Genomic DNA, 17,416 nt, shown 5'->3' on the forward strand with positions numbered 1-17,416 from the left:
AGCGCATAAAACACAACTCCATCACTCATAAATTAACCTTCAGAGGGGTGATTGCAGATAATTAAAATCGACAGCCTCCTGGAACTGAAGAAGCTATGAACCAATAAATGCATACAGCTTGAAACACATGAAAAGATACCCAAAATCAGCCAGTAGGATTAAATATTAATGAACAAACAGTGGCATCAACAACCATGTGCACGTGTGCAATGCAGATCAACATGTTCTTATAAATTCATGCAGCACCAATTACCACAATAAGACACTGGCATCATGGCATATGACGATTCTACAGTATTGGCTTCCCCAGATGATGAGTGTGCACACTGTACTACTGTTGCTGATAAATATATAAACGCGGCAGCTCTAGTCCACTAGATAGCGATTAGCGAGGGAGCATACGTGTGGTCCAAAGTATTGCACGATGCAGACGAAAGTAAGGGCTTTGAAATTTCATTCGATCTTAGATGAGTTTGAAAATCATTGAGGTTGGAATTTAGATGTCATGAGTCATGAGAGCGTTAGCATTATGTTTGCAGAATGTATTGCCAAGTCCTTCAACTAACATTCGGTACTCGAGTTCACCAATTAAGTAGTACTCCCTCTGTCCCATTTTAACTGATGTTTGACTTTTTAACACGTATATTGAGGTGTAAAAAAACAATATCCACACTCAATAAAAAATTTCAATTCTTATCTCAAATAAAAGTTTAGACTCTAAACTTTTATTTGATATAAATTTTATAAAAAATAATCATGTTTAGATGTAATTTTTTTAACATCTTAAAATACGTGTAAAAAAGTCAAAAGCAGTTAAAATGGGACGGAGGGAGTATCAGCTACTGGTGTTTATGGCCAGACCCACAATTTTGAAGCTGATAAATCTATAAGCTAACAACCTTTTAAATGATCACTTCTCGCTTGAAATTTTTGGTTTTTGAATTTAGTAATGAATCATTAAATAAAATATCAGTTTGTTTAGTGTGATGGGCACATGATAAGCTCTGAATTTTTTGCGTGTTAAGTTGATTATGATTGTTGTAGTTTTTTATATAACAAGGGATCCATCATTATTAGAAGCAGGAGCTGTAAGTTAAACTTTTAAAATTTAATACTTAGCATGTGCACTTGACTACGTACTATAAAAACCGATTTAATATTTTCTTACGGGTTAGGGATCTTTTCCTGCTTATCATCGGATCGGTTGGAAGAACTTGATTTTCTTGTAGTTTTGAGATTTCCAAGAATACTTTTAGTTGGTACATTGATCACACGAAGAGAACTAGACTACACACGGGCAATTGAAGAAGGGAATACACATGAAGTATATATTACGACTTCAATCTCACAAATTTGTGACTAAATACTGTAATCCAACACTAGTGCTTTTCTTTAAAAACTTGGTCATAAAAAATCTGCAATCCCACATCTTTTTCATCCTCTCTTGCATGATTTGTTTCCCCTCTATTCTCTTCATTCCTTTGGTCAAGCAAACTACTGGATTCTTAGCTTCTAATTATGAGTGCTTCTGGCTTTTTACACAAACGGGTCAAGCAAAGGAGAATTCGGCTTCTTGACAAAAAAAAGTCACAAGCTTTGTTTGCCAAAGAGGCACTAAGAACTGCCGTGCATATCTGTACCACAGTCAGCTCATGCATTTTAATAGCAGCTTGCTTGCTTAGGTTTCCAACCTTGTTCCTCCGACTAAAAAAACTCTGTCTCGCTTTCCACAGATGGGCGGATATTAGTGGTGTTAATTGTTGAATAAGTGTGATCATGTTAGGGCCTTCCTATAACACCTTAAGGATTCGATGAGCTGGTTACTTAACATCTGTCTGTTCCGAGGAATCGTCTGTGTGCACTAGAACATCATTTCTAAGACTGGCTTCTAACATTATTCAGGACAAGTAACATGCACGCTAAGTTCAACTTTCAACAATTGATGATAAACTATGATTCATTTAACGCTTAACGCTGTAATATTTGGATCAATCTAGAAGAATTCATAGCTAATATCTTGGATTTTAATCAAGTTTTTGTACTCCTCAGAGTTTCTGGTAAAAATGGACACCTGATACCCATCTTTGATTTGGCCATACTCGAATAAGCTAGCAGCTAAATGGTGAGTATTTAAATTTCAATTCTAATATTTGAGGATACAACTAACAAATCCGTCCATATCTGATGTGATCCTGGTATACACTGTCAGAACTCCGTCTGCATGCACTTGTGGAACTAGAAACACAGAATAAAATAAAATTCACTTCATTGTTAATGTAGTCCAGTCTCCTTGAAAATGGAGATATGTCTTCAATCTTTCCTCCTCCTTTCTGTCATTACGGAGAATACAAGATTTTCTGTTGAAAACGACATTTCGATTCTGTCATATTGCAGAACTACTTAACAATGTGATGCCGGCTCGATTTTTTCCTTCCTTTCCTTTTGTCTTCACACACTAAATTCTACCATCTTTTTCAATTTATTGCCACTGCATTTTTCTCATCAATATATACTGTTATTATGTCGCCTAGCTAGCTATCATTAAAACAGAGTTTTCATATAGGCTAGAGATATTCCTATATTCGCAGCCGAGAGAAGAGGCCATGGGGTGTGTTCAGGCCAAGGGGTTGCAGTACTCCCCACCTCAGACTCAGAGTCTTGAAAAGAAGAAAATTCAGAATGGTTATGTCAAAGGAGGTTCTGGAGTGAAATCCAATGGTCAGAAAGTGGCGGAGAAGGATGACATTAAGGCCGATGATCAGAAGAGTGTCGATGGGGATAGGAAGATTGGTAAAGAGGAGGAAGGAAAAAATGGTAATGGGGTTGGAAATGTTTCACAGAGGATTGTCGTGAAAAAGATCGGTTCGGATGAATTGGTCGATGGATGGCCTAAATGGCTTGTTGATAATATGCCTGGTGATGTTTTGGCCTCTTTGGTTCCTAAGAGTGCCGATTCCTATGATAAACTTGCTAAGGTTGGTTGGTAGCTATTCATTTTTCTCAGCATTTATCTAAACGATCGTAGTCATTGCTAAGTTTCCCAAATCATTAAGCATAGCCAGAAGCCCTCTTATCAATAAGAAAGCACATTGAAGCTGTTTTTTTTTTCCTGTGTTTACAGATTGGCCAGGGAACATATAGTAATGTGTACAAAGCTCTAGACAGGGACACAGGAAAGATCGTTGCCTTGAAGAAGGTGCGATTTGACACTGCAGAGCCGGAGAGTATAAAATTTATGGCAAGAGAGATCATCGTCTTGCAGAAATTGGATCACCCTAATGTTATTAAGCTGGAAGGGCTAGCTACGTCGAGGATGCAATATAGTCTTTACTTAGTCTTCGACTTCATGCTGTCAGACTTATCCAAGGTTATCTCTCGTCCAGAGGGAAGACTAACTGAAACACAGGTCTGTTGATCAAAATTTTACATGTTCCGTTGCTTTGCCTATTTTTGTTCTTTCTTATGGCAAGTTATAGTTATGCTCAACTTTTAAGTGCCTAAAATTTGAAAGGGAAAAAAAAACCACCAGAACGCTAGCGCCAGATCAAACGGGAACCTACTTATCCAGTTCAGTTATGTATGTGAAATTTTGCAGATATATACAAGAAGAAAAGAAGATCTTTAGACTGTTACTAGAATTTTTAAACATTTAGGACGCGGATCATAAATTTAGGACGAAGATGGAAATTTGTGGGATTATATATATTTCTAAACTCTACGAGTTGGTTTGATGTCAATGCATCTCATAATTGCAGGTCAAGTGCTATATGCAACAGCTTCTCTCAGGTCTCGAGCACATCCATGAGAGAGGAATCTTACATAGGGATATAAAAGGATCTAATTTGTTGATTGACAAAAATGGAATGCTAAAGATTGCAGATTTTGGGCTAGCCAACTTTTATCAACCAAAACAAAAGCGACCTCTTACAAGCCGAGTTGTGACACTCTGGTATAGAGCTCCAGAGCTCCTTCTAGGTTCTACAGAGTATGGAGTTGGTATCGATCTGTGGAGTGCAGGATGCCTCTTAGCAGAAATGTTTATGGGAAGGCCGATCATGCCAGGGCGGACAGAGGTAATTTCACTAAACTGTTGGAAAATTGTGAAGCAAAAAAGAATACTACTTTCTGTTCATCACAACTAAAAGTAAAACATAAATTTTACATTTCTCTTATGAATTCAGAACACCAACATAAATTTTAAGCTAGCAAATTTCTGTAAAAATCGACTTTATCCTTTCAGTCTTGAGCTTTTTTCTTCATCCAGGTGGAGCAACTGCATAGGATTTTTAAGCTTTGTGGTTCACCGCCAGAGGACTATTGGAAGAAAATAAAACCACCAACAACTTTCCGACCACCATCACAATATAAACCTAGTTTCTACGAAGCATTTGGGAGTCTTCCTGACTCTGCATTAGCTCTGTTGCCTGTACTTCTGTCGCTAGAGCCAGCATATCGTGGCAGTGCTGCTTCTGCTCTTCAAAATGAAGTGAGTTCATTTTAAATAATTTGTGTCTGACATTGTAGTTATGTTGGTGGTATAACTCATAAAGCCCCATAAAATTCTGCAACTATAAGTCTGACTTTAGGATCCATAGTTAAGCAAATCCAGATCTTCCTCATCACTCTAATTCATAGTATGATTGCTGTAGAAATTTACTTATGTTTGTACTAAATGCTAATTCCTGCTTGCAGTTCTTTACTTCAAATCCACTAGCATGCGACCTTGGCGACCTACCTATCATGTACAAAGATGATGATGTGCTACCTCGAGCAGCTTATCGCAAAAGGTCTGCAATCTATATATTTCTAGTTTTCTATTAACTGCACCCTTTGCCACTAAAGTAATCCTACTTATTCATAATCATAGAATTGTAGAATAGTTAAGTAGTATAACACTTGAAGTTTTTCTTTAGTATTAAACAATGTGAACTATTTGAAAATTGTTAAGGAACTCGGAGTAATTGTTTTACTACCTTACCAGGAGGAGAAAAGTTAAGAAGAGGCAACAGCCTCTTAATAATCTTCAGGGTCATCAAAGGAAGGATTCAAGCACCGACGATGGCAAAGATATCTCAGAATCTTCCAGAGAGGTAAATCTATCATACCCGAAAACAACTCATTTGGGAGGCCAAGATTATGCAATAGCAATCTTGTTAAACCTTAGTAGTGCAACTTTTTCTTTATATCAGCAGTGCAGCACTTATTTGGGATTTCAAATGAATTTGTTGACGATTATTATTAACTTATTTGGTAGCAGGAGAAGCACGATGAGACCAGCTCACGAAGCCAAGAGATGGTAGTTGGTGCTTATGCTTCCTCTGGTAGAAACTTAAGCGGGGGCAATAGAGAAAGGCCGCCTTCTTTACCTTACCCGCGTCCACGTTCTGACCTTAACCGCTCTGCAACCACTGAAGCTCATCCAAATGCTCTCAAGAACATCAAGAATTTTCCCATCTTGATGGCCTCTATCACAGAAACTGTCAACCACCCTATTGAAGATAACAGAATCAACAGGCTCCATCGAAGGTCCATGTCCACTGTTGACATCCGGACACTTGACATGGAGAAGATTTCAAAACTCTTCGGCTTGGAGGATCGTTAAGCTCAGAAATCTCTATCTTTTTCTACTGCACATCACATTTCATTTCTACTTGAACTCATCTGTTTTTACTTGTACAATTTTCTGCTTGCTTGTTTTTCCAAGTACTTTAATCAAATTACTGACAAGAGAGATCTTTTATCTTATTCTTATGATTAAACAAGTTTCAATTTCGAAAGTGATAAATTAACAAACTTGAAATTACACATTCATCGCAAACATATTCACATAAACCAAGGTTAAAACATAATCTCCATAACCTCAACGTCACATAAACCAGAATCTCAATTGAATACACCCCCTAAATTTACTTGCTCGGAGGACATGAGAGAATTAAATAATATCTCATCGAATCAATCATAGTATCCGTCAGAGCCAAACTTGTTCTTGATCCACTTAAAACTGTTCAAGAAGGAAGACTTGAGCTTACCCTCCACAGTGTACATATTATAACTGGACACTCTCTTCCTCCTCTTAGCCTCTGGATTTTCACCTGGGCCGTGGCCATTGAAGCTAAAGGCTTTGCACCGATCCTCGAACCCGAACCGAGCTTCCACGTAGGAGCCAGAATAATCTGGGAATGATTTGCTTTTCTCCATGAGTATTGAAAGCTGTTTGGCTCTGAAGAATAAGCTACCTTGAGATGGCATTATATAACAAACTAAAAAACATGTAGAAGAAAAAAAGGGTGGATATGGACCCATGCAAAATTTAAAAGCATTGCATTGGGTAAAGTAGTGCGGTCTGCATAGGCCATGGGGAAACTTGATTTGATCATGAAAGTGATGATGGAGATTCGACTAGCATTAGAGGAATGATTGCATGTTTAAATTTTTAATCATGTCTTGCATATATAAATTGGTCCGCTTATATTATCACTAGGAACCGTGTGTTCTAAAATTGAGTACGTCTGAGCCAATTTTGACGAGAAGATTCACGAGGAGGATGTAGTTATATGTATTGCGGAGGGCTGTGTATCACAAACTAATTGGGTTCTATTATTTGGAATAATTGTAATATTTTCGCGAATGTGACGCATCGTATTTCGACAGGATGGTTTCGCTGGAGGGCTGCAATTGGTGTGTTATGTGATAATAGTGTGCCTTGAAGTTGAAGGATATATTCTATCAAGTAGCAATCAGACCATCATTACTATATTGTTCTGAGTGGTTATTGAGAAAGGCTCAGGAGCGTAGGTTAGAGACAGCGGAAATATGATTGTCGTGTTAGATTTGTGATAATATCATAATAGATCATATACCGAATGTTACTTTTCGACACCTTTTAGGTGTTAAGTCCGTCTTCAAGAAAATGAGGGGCGTTTACGTTGGTATGAACATGTTTGGCGCAAATGTAACTCACCACTGGGTAGCGGTCAAGAGAGTCGAACACATATTAGTTCGGGGCAAGAGAAAGAGAGGTCGCCCTCGTCGGACGTGGGCTGATAAATTAAGTTTGGACATGGGACCCCTGAATCTCACGGGTGATATGACAATAAATAAGAATGATTGGAGACTGTGTATTAGAGTAGTTGTACAAAAGTTTTGAGTGTTATGGCGTTATAATTTAAGAAAAAGGTTCAGCTCAGTCATTGACAGATGCATTAGCGATAAGAGGTTTTGAAATTATGACGTCATCTTTTGACGAAAAGACTCAGATCATTCATTGCGAAATGAATTCATCATAGAGGTGAGTCCCATGTGTCAGAAATCATGGACCAAGATACTATTTACATATATGTCACCCAAAACTTTATCTTGCAGTAAACCGAAGGTTTTCACGAAAATAACCTCCTACTCTTCAGAGTTGGGGCATGGTTTGCTTACAATTTATCCTGTTGTAAGCGGGATATACGATATATATTTGGTGTGGTTTAGTTTAATCGATGGTTATGAAATAAAACTCGTAAATCTATTATAATATTTAAGCTGGTGTTTTTGCTCGTAAATTTTGAATGTAATCATGATATTATCAATCTCGATCTTTTTATGTGAAATCAGTATATCTAAAATTTAGATATACTGATTTCACATAGTATATCTAAAATTTCAAATTTTAGATATACTGATTTCACATAATATTAATATCACTGTTTTTTAATATTAATATATTTTTCTAAGACTGTAATTTCGTGATGCAAAGGGGCGATATGATGGATGATTAATAGATTAATGAGTGTGCAGAAAGCAAATAAAGATATGTAATAATTTGTTTGATTAAATGTATAGTTTAATTACAAGACTATAAAATAAGGATAAAAGACAAGGATGCGGTTGCAGAGAGAGCAAGTGAGGTTAAGCAATAAGTAGATGGGGCCTAGTTGAGTTAGGTTTGGAGGGGCCCAATACTATTTAATGGGCTTGAAATTAGACAGACAAACTGGGTGGATCATGTTCATGCCGTCATGCGGCTGCTTTTTGTGGTCCTCGCACGCTTGCACCATGTCTCCCTCTTTAACCTCACAATATTTTTCAAAAAAATTCTATCCGTCCTTTTTATTTCCTTAAACTTTTCTTTTCGGATGTCGCATTCAATTTTTTATGTTTAAAATTTATTAAAAATAATTAATAGGTCTCATCAGTTCTCCACTTTTCTTTCTTTTTCCACCATTTTATACATATTTCTTAACCTCTGTACCCAACCTATTTGATAAGAAATGGGAGGCACGGACAGAGTAATTACGTATTAATATCTATTTCTAATAACTTTCTTCATGACGATTCTAATTTTAATAATAATATATTCAGTCTCCCTAACGTCCCCTTTCTCTGATTTACAAATAAGGCCCAGCCGCCCAAGATCCCAACAGTGTCGCCGAAAACATTATGGGCCGACGACTCTGGGCCCTGAACAAACAAGCCCAAGATATGGCCCAGGCTGAAATAGGTTTTCAGTACCAGCTAAAACCCTAAACCCTTGCATCTCTCTCCTTATATATATAATCATCCTCTGGGGTCCTCATTCTTCATTCAAATACATTAGCATCCCGACCCTGTAATATATATGCAGTAACATTATTAATATTATTATTTTCTATATATTTGTTCGATTAATTTTTTGTGGTGGGAGAGTCGATGATGATATATTTTAAGGCTTGTTTCTCAGAGACATTCGCAGTGGCCGCCTAAGATCTTTCGCCTTCGCCAGGCTTGAGAGATTATGCTGCTTAACCTTCCTTGGATGTCTGAGACTATTCCCACCCCTTTCGACTTGACGAGGCTAGTCTATACTTCAGTCCCGACTGTTCGAGCTGTTTTTTTATTCGAGTTATAAGTAGATTTTAAAAATTATTAAATAATTCTCTGAAAACGATTTTGTTTTTGTAACAGCGTCTATATGAATAATTATACTTGTTTGTATGAAATCTTATGGAATAATATTTTTTACTGTGATTGTCGATGTCTCGATGATGATAAATCTAAGGCTTGTTTCTCAGAAACATTCGCAGTGGCCGCCTGAGATCTTTCGCCTTCGCCAGGCTTGAGAGATTATGCTGCATTATCCTTCCTTGGATGTCTGAGATCATATATTTTTCTTGCTTTTTCCAATACAACAAAAGAGTTATTTATATCCTGACAAAAAGTAAAAAAGAGTTATTTATATAAATGGGTACAATTAATGCGATTTGAGCTTGTCTATTTCAACTTCACTTTCAACTTTCAATGAATTGTAGTCAATATATATATTAGTATTTAAACCCGCGCTGCTGGGCATTTACATTTTTTAAATTATGTATAAAAATAAATTATTATCTCATATTTAGATAATAGTTTTAATAAGATAAAATAATTAATTTTGTGTATATGTAATTTTTTTTAAAAGACTAATTTTGTGAGTCGGATGAAACTTCATTCGATATGAAATGTTTTGTATTTGTGTCTTCCTTTTTTTTTTTTTCAAAAATGCGTAGAAATTGTAACTATATAGAAAAAGTATATACAATAATAGTTTAAAATAATAGATAGAATTTAGTCTTCTTTTTTGAATAACATTTAAAATATTGATTATATTTTGATAATTAATATGATGTTATTATATCTATTCGTTTTACTTAAAACCTTTTATATGCAACAAAATAGCAATTGAGTTATAAAAATATATTAAATATAACTTATGATTTTGTAGTTATAAAAATAAAAGTTCTGTGTAAAATAAAAATCAAATTCAACATAAAACCGTTGTATAACTTGAATACTTATAAAAGTTAATTCGTAAAAAAAATTTATTTACGTTCGAAAATTATGTAATATTTTTTTTGTCAGGATCTACATACTCGTAGATGAGTTGTATCATAGATACAATGTTAGGTCCTGGAACGATTGTAGAAGGGGGGTTGAATACAATCGTCACTAAAAATAATCGCGGCGGAATAAATCTGATTGGAATGTAACTTTTTAATCAGATTAAGATTAATTAATATAACAATGTTTTAAGTCGTTATATAATTAATATGGTTCGTTTTAATGTCCACTAGTTCGTAGAATAAATTTGACAGAAAGTATTCTAACTCGGTGGAACAAAACAACCGAATGATCAAAGCACAGTAAACTGCGGTTTTAACGAATAGCAAGTTTAGCACAACTTGAAAGCTTACAAGCACTTTGAACACTTAGAAATGAAGGAGAATGAGCCATATTTATAGGCAAATCTCAAGAACTAGGCAAGACAAAGGTGCAAAGACAATCTAGTGGTTGCTATGACAATTTGGCACTTTGTCTTGCTGAAAAACATAAGGTAAGACAATCATAAGCATTGTCTATAGCTTAGTAAGACAATCAGAAGTGGTAAGACAATCTTTGGGAAGCGGTAAGACAATCTGGGACATTGTCTGACACTCCAAACGGTAAGACAATCATCCTGATTGTCTTTGGAGCCACACGGTAAGACAATCAGAATGATTGTCTTGCCAACCATGCGGTAAGACAATAGCAGGGCACGGTAAGACAATCTGAGGGATTGTCTTACCGTGTGTTGGAGGAGGGAAATGGCACGGTAAGACAATCTGTTTGATTGTCTTACCTTGTTATTTCTCAAGACAATCAAGGAAATTGTCTTTCCTTTTGATTCCAACAAGACAAATGCTTATTTCTCTTTAATTAATTAACCAATTAACATCCACTTAATTATATTAAATGCATAAATTCATAAATTAAATTAATTCGAGATAGAATTAATTTAATAAATAAATTACACATCATATATAATTATTTTGAGAAGTGGATTAAATAATTAGATAATCAATTATCCCTTTTCTTCTTCTTCAGAGTCTTCAGTCTTCTGTAAACAATTAAGATCTTCGACTTGAACGAATGGCCACTTTCTTTTGACGTAGAATATTTAATCAGATGAGCTGATACACAAATGTACTGTCTGGTTCATCTGTAACTAGCTCAATTAAATATTCCTTGTCATTTAAACATTTAAGCTGTGACTTGTTCGTCGATTCTTCGTCTTCTTAGTTCTTCTTCATTTGTAGACACAATAATGGAATCTTCTGAATAAATAAAGTATTGAAACTTTATACCTTCTGATCTTCTGGACGTGCCACAAAAGATTATTTGTGCACTGAGGCTTGATCATATTAATGAACTTCTTCCAGTGGTTTGCAGCAGCATCCTGAAATTCTTCTGACATAAAATCTTCAATAAATCATTTGACGTTCTTCGCACGGATTCCGGATAACAGTACTTGCTATTTACTTGCTTTCTTATCAGAGTTGAGTTGATTCCTCTTAATTACAAATAGGCTTAACATATGCCTTTCAATCTCCCCCTATTTGTTTGTTAACATAACATGCAAATTATCGAGAGGATAACTCAACTAACTGATAAGACAAAGGATTAAACATTGAAAGATAAATAGCAAAAGTTTCTGGTATTCATTAGACATTCACCAGATTCAAACATATAAGTAGATTACAAAAGGGGTGTTCATTTAGAACATATATTACAATACCCTATATAATCTAAGTATCAACTTCTCCTTCTTCAGTATCAGAACTGTGAAGAATAGGAGTTGAAGGTTCATTTCTGGTTGGCTGTTCTGCAGTAGTGGCTTCACCACGTTTCTTCCTTTCGTTAGCCAGAGCCAGTTGGTGCATAACTTCCAAATCCACAGGGTCCTCCTGAAAGTCAGCAGGCTGAGTCTTTGTGACTTGCTTCATCTTCCTTGTATATTTAGAAATACCATTCCGAAGACAGTAGTCAGCTATAACTTTATCTGCATCAGCCTTCTCTTTCGAAGCGAATCCCTTGGTTCTTAGGAGAGTAGATGCAAGGATCAGTTGGTTCACCGGGTACTTTGGGAAGGACTCATCATTCAGATACAAGGTGTTTATGACGTCGTCATTGATGAACTTCAGACAGTAAGGATTCTTGACAATCTGAGGGCTATTGAAATCAGCATGTTCCATCAGCTTGTCTCGAAGGAGTTCATTCAAATTAGAGCTTCGCTTGACTTTGTTACGAAGCACCCAGAGCTCAGTTACTGTAAATGACTTTAAGAATTCAACTGAGAGTCTGAATGTCCCGTTTCTCCTTGTGTATATGATGAGTTCCCATTGATCTAGCAGATTCCTGACTGCAACAGTAATGTACCACAACTCCAGAGAAAGGGCATGCATGAATAAATCCTCATCAGGGTTTATCTCCCTTAGATCATAGATAAGAGACATGAACTTCCTGTCATCGAAGGGTTCCCTCTGAGGTCCATTGAAAATTCTGCGAGCAATGTCCCAACTCTTACCAACTTTATGCTTCACATCAAGATTCTTCTGCACACAGGCAGCATCATAGATCTTTTGCTTTTCCTTCTTGATTTCCTCTTCTGTGATGAGCTTGTCCTCTAGAAGCTTTTGAAAGTCCCTGAGCTTTCTCTTCCTAGCTTCATTTTCCAACTTGAACTTTTTCACCAACTCTTCATGTTCAAGATCTACAGCCTCTTCTTCAGTCTGGAACACATAATCTTCATCAAATGCACCATCTTCGTGATTCTGGCAGTAAGTGGCATCAAACACATCATCATCATCCATTTCCTTAGGAAAGGCATCATAATTGTCTTCCTGTTGATGCATGGGTTGCTTGCCTTTTGACTTTTCAGATTCTCTGCCAGGTGCAGAATCAGAAGTGTTGGTGTTTGTGTTCCCTTTGTTACTTTGATTGGAGCTGTTTCCTTTGTCTTCTCCTCCCTTGTCTCTATTCTCCCCCTTAGTTGAGGGATCCTCTCCGGAGGTTGGAGCATCAGACTTGGAGTTCCTGAGAAGTTGATCCAGTTTGCTGTCGATCTCATCAAATTTAGACATGTAGAGCTCATGGTTGGATCTCATTTCGACAGTCAAACTCTGGATATCAGCTCTAAGCTCATCCCTGTAAGAACTGGATGACTCCTCCTCTACTTTCTTCTCTAAGGTGACCAGTTGTGCACCTTTCAACCTTTCATTCTCAGCAATTATTCTTGCAAGTTCAGCTTGTAACCTTGCAATCTGTTCCTCAAAAAGAGCTGTGTTAGTGTGTGCACTCACCTCACGTACACTCAAAGCTGTTTCACTAGCCTCTCGTGCATGTGTATCGCTCGGTGTTTGCCTTTCATCACTCGAGTCACTCATAGCTCCAGATGTACCTGTATATACTACCAATGTTCCCTGAGATGGGTTCAAAGGTAGTGGAGGAACAAATTGTCCTCCGGAAGCCAGTGACGGCAAATCTACTTGCACATTGCCAAGCAGCTCTTGATCATTAAAGAAAGAATGATCAGCAAATTTTTCATTTAACATGTTTTGAAAATCTGACCAAAGTAAGCATCCATGTAGATAAAACATTTTAAATACCAATTTTGAACAATAAGGTTTAAATTTGGTAAACAGTGGGTGTCTCACTAAAACATTCTGCAGGTGTATCACTCGACACTCAAAATATCTCACAGTTTATAAGTAAAGGTGTCACTCACAACTTCTGTAAGTGTTTCACTCCACACAAATCCTGCGCTTCCAAAGTGTGATGTACCTGCAATTAAGATCACCTTTGCCTCCTCATGGAAGGTCATTGGTGGTGCAATAGGAGTTCGTAATTCCCAATCCTCGTCAGACTCGTCGGATAAATCCAAGTCATAGTCCACAAGTTGCCAACTACTTTCAGAGAGTAGTAAATCCTTTAAAGGATCCAGAGTTGGATTCTGGGAGGGTAGACAATAGGCCTTTCAATAGCATGAAACCTATGTTTCCCTCAGATACCTGTTAAGGCACTTGATCCTTAGAAGAATCCTCTACCAGAGTAGATTGCCTTTCACCTTCAAGGGTGAAAGATCCCTTTTGGGATCCGGAAATGTTCCTTCCGGGAGGGTAGACAAGGACGTTTTAGATGGCAACGTGTCCAAGTTTCCCTCGGATGCCTATGAAGGCACTTGGTTCAATTAAGAACCAGCAATTCCAGTGTCTATCCCTGATATGGACGACAAAGTTATTGCAACCGTCAATTACTTGAATATTTACAAATCACATAAATATTCACAATATTAGTTTCACAACATAGATACCAATCAGAAATACTTTACAAGCATGCAACAAACTTAAAATAGAAATAAATATATAAACTATGATTTTCGATTTCTTTAAGGAGATAAACTATTTTGCAATTAAAATCAAAAAACTAATAATAAAAATAATATTAAATATTACACATATATTTGGTAAAATTCAACTTTAATTAAATATAAATACTTATGAACTTAACTTTAATTCATAAAAATGAATTAACTTAAATTCAAATATTTATGCTTAATTAATTTTGAAAAATACAAAATAAATACAAATAATTATCTAAATGCATACAAAATAATACAGGGGAGTAATCAGGCATTTAGAAAATTACAGGTAAACATATAGACATGCATAATTACACAGATAATTATCAAATAATATACAGACAATCATATAAAATCTAATAAAATACCTATAATTACACAGAAAATTCACAAAATTATATAAAGATATATAAAGCATATCAAAAATATATACAATGAGAATCATGTCATATTTAACATCCCTAGCTCACAAACCAACTTAAAGAAAGTGGATTCATCAAGTGGTTTAGTGAAGATGTCAGCGATTTGATCAGCCGTGGGCACAAAATGTAACACCACCGTACCATTCATGACATGTTCTCGAATAAAATGATACCTGATATCTATGTGCTTGGTTCTGGAATGTTGAACCGGATTGTTGGAAATGGCTATGGCACTTGTGTTGTCACAAAATATTGGAATTTTGTCGACAGAAATACCATAATCATTCAGTTGGTTTCTGATCCACAGTATCTGAGCACAGCAGCTTCCAGCAGCTATATACTCAGCTTCAGCAGTAGAAGTAGACACTGAATGCTGCTTCTTGCTGTACCAGGAAACCAACCGACGTCCTAGAAATTGACAGCTTCCAGACGTACTTTTTCTATCAATCCTGCATCCTGCATAATCAGAATCTGTATAGCCGGTTAAGTCAAAACCAGTATTCTTAGGGTACCAAATACCTAAACCAGGTGTACCCTTAAGATATCTAAAGATTCTTTTGACGGCTATAAGATGTGATTCTTTAGGATCAGCTTGGAACCTAGCACACAAACATGTTGCAAACATAATATCTGGTCTACTAGCAGTGAGATAGAGTAAAGAGCCAATCATACCTCGATAGCTTGAGATATCAACTTTCTTACCAGATTTATCCTGGTCAAGCTTTGTGGCAGTGGCCATGGGTGTCTTTGCCGGAGAAGAGTCTTCTAGATTGTACTTTCGCAGAAGATCACTGACATACTTTGACTGGCAAATGAAGATGCCATCTTCCTTTTGGCTTACTTGAAGACCAAGAAAGTAGGACAGCTCACCCATCATACTCATTTCATAATTGCTCTGCATTAACTTAGCAAACCTCTTGCACAAGTTATCGTTAGTAGAACCAAATATAATATCATCAACATATATTTGAACAAATATCATATTATTATCATGCAATTTGTAAAAGAGAGTTTTGTCTATGACACCTCTAGTGAAATTGTTTTTAATTAAAAACTCAGAGAGAGTGTCATACCATGTCCTTGGTGACTGCTTGAGTCCATAGACAGCTTTGAATAAGAAGTAAACAAAATCAGCAAATTCTGGATTTTCAAAGCCAGGGGGCTGTTCCAGATATACTTCTTCTTCCAGCTTTCCATTCAGAAATGCACTTTTCACATCCATCTGATAAACTTTGAAGTTGGAGTGTGCAGCAAATGCAAGGAATATTCTGATGGCTTCAAGACGAGCAACTGGAGCATAGGTTTCATCATAATCAATTCCTTCTTCTTGAGAATAACCTTTTGCGACCAGTCTGGCTTTGTTTCTTACAACAATGCCATCACCATCTAACTTGTTACGGAAGACCCATCTAGCTCCAATTGTAGACTTTCCTTTTGGTCTTGGAACCAGGGCCCAGACTTCTTGTCTCTCAAATTGATTGAGTTCTTCTTGCATGGCAAGAACCCAATCAGGATCAGCAAGTGCTTCATCTATTTTCTTTGGTTCTAATTGTGATAGAAAACCAGAGAATAGACATTCATTTGTCGTAGCACTTCTAGTCCTTACACCAACATCAGGATCACCAATTATAAGATCAAAGGGATGATCTCTGCTCCAAATCCTTTCCCTTGGAAGTTGTGTCCTAGATGATTCAGCTGTATTGTCAGTAAGCTGAAGTGTATGACTAGTTGATCCACCAGCTCCCCCTGAGTTGTTGCCAGGTTGACTTGATGATCCACCACTAGCATCAGTGGAATTTCCAGCATTATTGCCATTTCCTCCACCATTGCCTGGATCATTATCATCATTGTCGTCATCACCTGTTGCAACCTCAGGTGGCACATCATCATCTGAATCAGAATCTGGATAGTTGTCAAACTTCAGAGATTCAGATGGATCAGCAGATTGTATACTTGGAAGTTTAGTGTCATCAAATGTAACATTGACACTAACTTTCACTGACAGAGTATCAATTATAAAGACTCTATAAGCATTATTAGTATAACCAACAAAAATTGCTTCAGATGCCTTTGGTTCAAACTTGTTCAAGTTCTCTTCTCCATCTTTGAGAACATAACACTTGGCTCCAAAGACATGAAGATGTTTGACATATGGTTTCTTGTTGTTATACAGCTGAAATGGAGTTTTCATATGATCCTTGTTGATCAAAGTTCTATTCTGGGTATAGCAGGCAGTAGACACAGCTTCAGCCCAAAAGTACAGTGGAAGCTTTGCTTCAGCAATCATAGTCCTTGCAGCTTCAATCAGTGTACGATTCTTTCTTTCGACGACTCCATTCTGCTGAGGAGTCCTTGGTGCTGAATACTGCCTTCTAATTCCCTTTTCAGAGTAAAAGTTGATTAGAGTTTGATTCTTGAATTCTGTGCCATTATCTGACCTTACAGCTTTACCTGGCACACCCTTTTCCAATTCAACTGACTTTATATGATCAATCACTGTCATCGGGGTTTCATCCTTAGAAGCCAGGAAGTAAACCCAAGTAAATTTCGAGAAGTCATCCACAATAACCAAGGCATATCTTCCTCCATCAATGGATGCAACATTTACGGGGCCAAACAAATCCATATGCAGTAAATGAAGTGGATCTGTAATGGTATTGATGGTCTTGCCTTTGTGAGATGCTCTCTTCGCTTTTCCTTTCTGACAAGATTCACAGAGATCATCAGTTGAGAATTCCAGGGAAGGCAAACCTCTCACTAGATCTCTCTTGACTAGAGAGTTCACAATTTTAAAATTAGGGTGAGACAGCTTCTTATG

General features: G+C 36.8%; 1 protein-coding gene and 2 non-coding genes across 3 annotated transcripts; all 3 read left to right on the forward strand.

Annotated features, from left to right (window-relative positions):
- Positions 1-2,456: 2,456 nt before the first annotated feature.
- On the forward strand, positions 2,457-5,745 carry LOC108210415 (probable serine/threonine-protein kinase At1g54610). Its single transcript, XM_017381686.2, has 7 exons — positions 2,457-2,975; positions 3,122-3,406; positions 3,756-4,073; positions 4,265-4,486; positions 4,693-4,787; positions 4,982-5,090; positions 5,258-5,745. The coding sequence occupies exons 1-7, from the start codon at positions 2,604-2,606 to the stop codon at positions 5,600-5,602; spliced, it is 1,746 nt and encodes a 581-aa protein (XP_017237175.1). The 5' UTR covers positions 2,457-2,603; the 3' UTR covers positions 5,603-5,745.
- Positions 5,746-8,668: 2,923 nt separating this feature from the next.
- LOC135149982 (small nucleolar RNA SNORD14) lies at positions 8,669-8,791 on the forward strand. Its single transcript, XR_010288337.1, has one exon. It is a non-coding gene; the product is annotated as a small nucleolar RNA SNORD14 (small nucleolar RNA).
- Positions 8,792-9,000: 209 nt separating this feature from the next.
- On the forward strand, positions 9,001-9,123 carry LOC135149993 (small nucleolar RNA SNORD14). Its single transcript, XR_010288348.1, has one exon. It is a non-coding gene; the product is annotated as a small nucleolar RNA SNORD14 (small nucleolar RNA).
- The last annotated feature ends 8,293 nt before the right edge of the window (positions 9,124-17,416 follow it).

The sequence above is a fragment of the Daucus carota genome, chromosome 1 (assembly GCF_001625215.2).
Source record: "Daucus carota subsp. sativus chromosome 1, DH1 v3.0, whole genome shotgun sequence".
NCBI lineage: Eukaryota > Viridiplantae > Streptophyta > Magnoliopsida > Apiales > Apiaceae > Daucus > Daucus carota.